The following is a 7,500-nucleotide window of genomic DNA, read 5'->3' on the forward strand; positions in this document are numbered from 1 at the left end:
ACTCCTCCGACCAATCCGCCTCGGCCCCGCCGGCCGGTGGCCACCACGCCTCCCTGCACCAGTCCCCACTCTCAGCCACCGCCGGCTTCTCCACCTCCTCCTTCCGCCACCCCTTCCCACTGCCCCTCATGGCCTACCCCTTCCAAAGCCCGCTGGGCGCCCCGTCGGCCTCCTTCCCGGGGAAAGAGCGCGCCTCCCCTGAATCCCTCGACCTGACCCGGGAGACCACCAGCCTGAGGACCAAGATGTCGTCGCACCACATGAACCACCACCCCTGCTCGCCGGCCCACCCCCCCAGCGCTGCCGAGGGCCTGTCCTTGTCCCTCATAAAGTCTGAGTGCGGCGACCTGCAAGACATGTCTGAAATCTCGCCCTATTCGGGAAGTGCAATATCCTTTTCGAAAGACGAGTGATAACCCAGTGGTGGCTGGTGGGAGAGGACGAGGGGCCATGCCCGTGCCTCGGGGCTTCTCCTGGGCACTATGGGTGCAGGGTGTTCCTGGGCGAGCGGGTGGGGGGCTTGGCGAAGCCAAATAAAATGCCAGGTGTTGACTCATGTCGCTCCTTCAGCAACAGTGTTCACATAAAAAAGCCGCCGGCCCTCCCCAAGCCTTTTAGACCGTCCCATGGGGTCAGAAAGTGAGCCAAGCCCACAACCCGAGTGCCAGTGTGTTTCCCTGTGCCACTGGGTCCTTCTCCAGTTAGGGAGGTGATCGAGAGGGCATTGCCCTCGGCCAAAAACTGTTCAGGCCGTGTCTGCCTCCTTTCCCTCCCCTGGCAGGCCAACACACAACCCATGTTAATGGTGTTGTGGCTGGGGCTCGCAGAGACCCACAGTCCGGACCTTCTTGAGCTTTCACCTCTCAAGTGTGTAAGGGAAACGAACTACAAAAGACACAGGTACTGATATATTCAGGCTGCATCAAGTTCTTTCCCCCACCCAGAGGTCTGTTCCTCAGCCCTTGTGCAGCTGCCTGCTATGCATGATTAACCTCTGTTCAGCCATACACAGAAATCTTTTGTCCTAACATACACAAAGCAAATTATTTTGGAAAGCTAGAGAGAACAATTAAATATAAAACTTCAGCTGTATTAAATTTACAGGACACTTCCTCTACTTTAAAAAAAAGATGATAATAAAATCTCTCTTTTTAGCTGAATAGCAGGCTTTAGTTAGGGGGAAAAAAAATCCATCTCTGACTTTATTTAGGCATGTCCAGACATAGTAATGATTTTTTTTTTTTTTTCCTGGAAACTAGTACTAGATGTTATTTTTCTTTTTTTTTTTTCTTTTTTAGCAATAACACTTCCCACTCCTTCCATCTTTTCCCCTAATGTGCTTCTTGGTCAAAAGGTTTTGCTTTCAAGTATAATAGTTTTACAAATGAATAAAATACCATGTCTGCCCAATGTTAAAATTGAGGATTTTGCACAAAGGGTAAATAGATGTTTACTTCCCAGCTCCAAGACCCCAGCAGAAGGCAACAACACAAGCACAGCCTTAGATGCAGCTAATTTAATTCCCAAGTTGATGAAAGCAATTGCAACTAAATAACTCTGCCCCTCCCTGAGTAATGGTAGCAATGCTGAGGAACTTGTCCACTTTCTAGGGGTACCATGTGAAGGCAGATGCCCAAGGCTGTGCACCATCACTGGTTATCTTCTCAGCGATTAATAGCTCTGGTGGGTTTAGATTAATTTAACCACATTTTCTGTAGAGGTGTTCAGTCCCCAGGAGGGTGCTGGCAGGGCTCGAGACCTGCTGGTTACCTGGACTTCCCATCCCTCCCATGGTAGTGGGCACCACTGGGACAAAGGCAGAGCCCATTGTCACCAGTCTTTGAGCTTACTTAGGTCAAGTCTGAGCCAAGAATTGCTGCTCTCTGACCTGTATGAATAGTCCCATTTCTATAGGGGTAGCATACCTGGTTTGAAAAGCACCTTCCTTAGGCGTTGGTGCTTTTGAGAGCCACCTGGTAGTGGACATGATGTTTGAGGGACCTCTTTCCCGAAAGAGGATCTCTCTCCTGCATTGGTAGCTGGGAAATCTTCTTGCTATGTGCATTGTATGACAAAACAGAAGTCAGTCTAAATCCATCAGCACTTGAAGTTACTGCCAGTTACTTTTGGAGATTCAAACTGAAAATCTCTCCTGCATATTGAAATGCAAGCTGTGATGCTCAGAAAGCGGTCCTGAGGTCAACAGGAGTGGCAGCCGAGGGCAAGACTCAGGCCAGGGCAATTAAGTAATTTCTGCCAAGCAGTACAGTGGCATACTAATTGTTTTTGTATAAAAGTGGTTCTCCCATCCTGAGAGAGGAGTGAGCAGAGATGAAAATTGCCAGGCATGTGAACTAGGAATAGTTCTAGGACTGCACTTGATCCTCACCACCCATGGAGCATCTCTTTCTCGCCCCTGCTGTTTCTCTCCCTTTCTCCTGCTCATTCTCACTGGCAGTCGCTAATGGAGCTTGTTGCATCTGCTGAAACAGGGGTGTGAGGGTCCCTTGCCGCTCTGAGGCTTAGCCAGGGGAAACATCGAGTGCTAGAGTGATTGCCTCCCTCCTTCCTTGCCCCGCTTCTCCCCCTGCCATTGTGAAAGTGCTTTGACTTTTCTGCCTAAGATGCTATTTCAGGCTGCAGTTTGTCCTGGGTTTAGATACAGACCTGTTGGGACAAACAGATCTGTTAAATAGTGCTTCTATACAACGTGTACCCTGGTATATGGCTCAGCGGTGGGGATGGATGCTCGTTTGTCCAGGTAGCTGACAGTTTCCAGAGAAAGGTGCAGTATGGAGGTTGGTTTGTTTGTCGTCAATTCGGTTGTGGTGCTTTTATTTTACATGGTTGAATGTGCACATATAGGGAATATATTTCTTGAGACAAGCAGATCTTTCTTCCCTGCAGTAAGCAACATCTGTTTTCCTGGACAATACAGCCAGAATGAGAACATAAGACTAGCAGATACAGCCAAGTTCAGGTTTTAGTAGTAAGGTAAAACACTGAACTAGCCTGGTTTGTTTTGGGGGAGGGGGGGGGCTGCTTCTTTTTATTTTTTTAAACCAACTCCTGTAAAATGTATCTGATTGTTCTTTGCTGAATTGCAGAAGGAAATGGTTAATGTTTGCGTATGTTGCTAAACAAGATAAGATGCACCTGCAGCATGAATTCCCATCTTGGTTGTGAATGCAGTCTGTATCTTTGCAAACTAATCTGTTTAATCAAATATTAAGTTTTATTCAAATTCCAAAAGAAACAGACAGCGAATTGTTTTTCTGCATGGTCTTCCTTTGTCATGCATCCTCTTTGCATCTCAAGAAAAATAGCCTTGTTCAGTCCCAAAATATTTGCATAGATCAAAACTGAAGCACAACAGTAGTTTGTGTGCTGTTAAGACATCTGTAAAGGTGAAGAAGTTTAGCATGCTCTCCCTGGCAGGAGGGCTTTAAAACATTAGTGAAACTTTCTATTTTATTTATTTTTAAACAGAATTCCAATCCAACTGGAATGAGTTTCACAGTCCCAATATGTGAAAGCTATAATTAGTGAATTACAACATTTTGAAATGAGGAGTTATTACATCTGACTAGAATTAAACTAATTAAAGTTAAAAAAAAAATGAACGATTGTACAGAAGGCTGGATAACTCCGTGCTGTTGGTAAAACCTGAGTGATGAATGAACACTTTCCAACCAGCCTGTTCTTTGGAGGGTCTTGAAGATGCTCTGAGATACATCTCTTTGGAGCTTTGCTGATTAAAAGCACCTGAGATGTAACTTAAGGAGCAGCTTGGCTTTACTAGTGCAGCTTTTTTTATCTGATACAACCTATTCTTACTTCTTTTCCTTCAGCTCAATACATGTGTGGGCTAGAAAAGCCTTTTAGAGCCTTTGTGGGAGCTCAGGCTGAGAGTAACAGGAGTGAAAGATCATCTCCACCAAAAAATATTTTTGCGAAAGGGGAGCATTACCTGGGAGGATTGAAGTGCAAATGAGTCAAATGCTGTGCAATGCCACCCCTGTGCTTCTCCAGTTAAAACACACAAAAACGTGTATGTGTTTCATTCCCAGTCTTTCCCTTCCTATTTCTTAGCATTTTGTCTTTTTGCTGCTGCATTAGGTGAGGCTACATAGTACTGTGTAAATGCACAGCGCCGCGACTCTCAGGTTGTTTGAACACTGCTTTAGGTTCAGCTGCAGTATGCTGTTCCTCTGATCTTTTATGTTCCTGAGCAGATGTCTTTCATTAATTTATGGATTTATCATCTTTTTTTTTTTTTTTTTTTTTTACACCTGGCAGCTGTCTCAAGTTTCAGCAGTTATTGTCTATTTTGCATTACCCATAGAATTGAATGTCATCTGTCTTCACAAAGCTATAGCTAAGAGAATTGAGGCAAGCCACACGAGCTGCTGGGACAGAGCTTGTTTGCGTTCCATTCGGCACCCCTCCTCCCTTTACCTCCTTAATATTTATTTGTGCTCGTTTTCTTTCCTGGCCTTGAATGGGGCTTAGCTCGTGTTCGGTACAGCTGTATGTTTACTGAATCTATTTCATCATGAGTCATTGTGCGTGTGTAAGTATCCTGGAAACAGCTAGTGCTTTCTTGGAAGAACAGTTGCTTTTCAGCCCAAGCACTTAAAAAGGAAATTAAGCAATTGGTCAGTTCAGTTTTTTTCTGAAATAGCAATGGGTTATCTAATTCTTAGCTCTTAAGTCTACCATTAACTATTTTTTGCTAGATTATTACAGATCATATCTTTTATCACGGTAAAGCATTAACCTTAGGATCAAGACATACAGATTTGTTGCATATTTGATATCGCTTTAAGGCTGCCAAGTGCTTAAGAACAAGTATAATTTTAATAAAAAATGGATTTCTGGGAATTTGAGTCTCAGAACATCTTTTAATACATGTTTCATTCAATATCAATATCCTCTGGCATTAGAGCAGAAAATATTTAAAAATCCTAAATGGAGAAGGAATCCAAATGCTTAGACAACTGTCTAATATGCTTAAATCCAGCAAATAGGAGAGCTTTTTTTAAAAGTTTAAGTCCATCTTTGAGCTTACATTGAAAAAGAATACAAGCCAAACCTGATATTAACATGTTGTCAGTGTCAGAGGAATTGCAAATTAAGGAGACTCGGGATTTTTTTTCTTTTACTTACTGGAGGTCCCTTTTGGACCCCCACTTTCCTGAAAGGATCGCATAACAAAATGGATTTCTGGCGTAGAAGTTTTGATTTGTCAAAAACTCTTATCACTAAGCAATAGGTGACAGCTTGCTACTATTATTTCACTTACATATTTTGACAGATGGCACTGCAGAGTGTAATGCTCTTTTAGACTTCTCTATCAGTCTAATGGAGGTAACTGGAGGTTCTTTCAACTCTTCTCTTGGCACAAGAAGTATGTCAGTCATAAATTATCTTCTTTGTAATCATTAAGCATCTAAAACAAAATGCAAGTTCAGCTGAGCCGTTTTCCATGTACTTCCAGATAATAAGAGGTTTTTAAACTAATAGTCAGTGCCTTTTTTTTTTCTTTTTAAAGGCTACATTTTTCAAATCTAAAAATGAACGTTGTAACTGAAATAAAGGGAGAGGGTTTCAGTAGATTTCACGAATTAGAGAAAAAGGAATTCTGCTGAAAAAGCCTAGCTAATCATCAGTAGCCTGCTGATAAAAATTAGTCTGGGTTTCCCGTCTCGAGGCCTGGAAGTAAAGGTTCTGTGCTGACGTGCACCCGGCTGTAAGGTGGAAGAGGCACCTTGGCTGCAGCACATCTGTCAAGTTGTTTGACCTTCCCCTCACCGTAAGGTGTCAACCAAGTGAAATTCTCAGCAATTGTGCTTAGGAGAAACAGTCCTTAGAGGAGCTTCTGGGAAGAACCCTTAATTGACCTTGTGGGGGCCACATTGATTTTCTCCACGTGCATCTTCATTTCTGATAAATTATAAAGCCATTAATTTGCTGAGGAAATGGCAGGGCCAGCCTGCGGCACAGATGTGACCAGAGCCGTCCTAGCACGCAGTACACAAAAGAGAGCCAAGAAGCTGGGAGAAAAATCAGCAAGCTGAGATTGTTATGGTTAGCTTCACATTCCCTTGGGAACTCTTTTAGTTGCTTCTGTTTACAGATCTAAAAGGTAATGATGTTTCCAGGATAAATAGGCTGCCTTATAGGGTAAGTGGCCATTTATTGATCTGCTAGCCCACATTTATCGATTGGTTAGCCCCAAATACAGCTTCATTCTCCGAGGAGTTAACTGTGTAAATCAGGAGGTGACAAGTTTGTGGTGGGGGGGATTGAGCGTCAGAGGGGATCTGCCTATTACAAATTTTGCCTTGATTTGCAAGGTGGCCACTGGAGCAAAGCAACAGCAGGATTAGAGAGAGTTACTCAAGTTGTTAAAATTTATCGACATGAATGGAACAGGTGAAATGTACTGCCTGTATAAAACATTGCTCAAAATGATAAAGTGCCTCTGATTGTCTTACATGCATTAGTTTGATTTTTGTGCAAGCAGGACAACACTGAGAGAAAAAGAAACTTTAGCTGGAATTGCAAAGGAGAGGGAGAAAAAGCTTCCGATAAGTTTTCTGCGGCACATGCTTCGTGCATTTGTTTCCTTAGCAACAAGTGAACATACATATGGTACACAAGCCGTAAACTTTCAAGATTCCTCAGACCCAGCACCAAAACTGATAGGAAATACAGGGTTTAAGTTACATGGCCTCACATCCCTTGTTTAGCTATTTTGCAGAAAATTACAGTGCAGCAATTTAAATGTTAATATCTTCTCCTGTAGTCTGGGGAACTGTAGAGTATTTAAGGGGGCACTTTGCTAGCTCTGTATGTTCAGAAACAGCTTTCTCAAGAAAAGCATTTTCCTTTACTAATTCAATCCTACATGCAGGAAGGCTTGTCACCGAATCACTTGAAAAAGGCCAAGCTCATGTTCTTTTACACCCGGTACCCAAGTTCCAATATGCTGAAAACCTACTTCTCAGATGTAAAGGTAAGAAAATTTCTTTTACCCCCTCTCTCCTTACTGCATGCTGTATTTGCTCATGAAATGGTATCATGTTATCATATTAGCGATTAATAATATTTCTAGGTACACAAAGGTAACAGCTGACTTTATTCACTTGTTCTTCCTGTTGAGGTGTATCCTGCTTGTGCCTAGATGAGGAAAGGGGATGTTTTTAAAGTAAAAATAAAAAAACATTGACATTTTAGAGCAAAGTAAGAATAATTATTACACTAAATGAAACAGTTTTTGTTATACATATCCTATTAAAAAGAGAGATTTCTGTGATGGTAGAAATGTACTTCCAAGAACATTTTGGAGCAGTTCTCAAGTGCTCCCTTATTGTTTCATTTCGGTTGGTTTCCTCATATTTGTGCTTACATAAGCAGAGTGTAGAATCCCTTTCTTTCTGTCAAAAAGAAACAGTACATTGAAATTCTCCATGCAGAAGCTGCTTAAAAACAAAA

The 7,500-nt window shown here is 42.6% G+C and overlaps 1 protein-coding gene across 2 annotated transcripts in view; it reads left to right on the forward strand.

Moving 5' to 3' along the window:
- PROX1 (prospero homeobox 1) overlaps positions 1–7,500 on the forward strand; it is a 47,710-nt gene that overhangs the window by 6,288 nt on the left and 33,922 nt on the right. For both annotated transcript variants that reach the window (XM_026845839.1, XM_026845840.1), the window contains exons 2-3: positions 1–389; positions 6,914–7,021. The exon at positions 1–389 is cut by the window's left edge and continues 1,400 nt beyond it. In XM_026845839.1, coding sequence (XP_026701640.1) covers positions 1–389; positions 6,914–7,021 — 497 coding nt within the window. The remainder of the gene's footprint in view (positions 390–6,913; positions 7,022–7,500) is intronic.

Source organism: Athene cunicularia, assembly GCF_003259725.1.
Source record: "Athene cunicularia isolate RWA chromosome 3 unlocalized genomic scaffold, athCun1 chr3_part1, whole genome shotgun sequence".
NCBI lineage: Eukaryota > Metazoa > Chordata > Aves > Strigiformes > Strigidae > Athene > Athene cunicularia.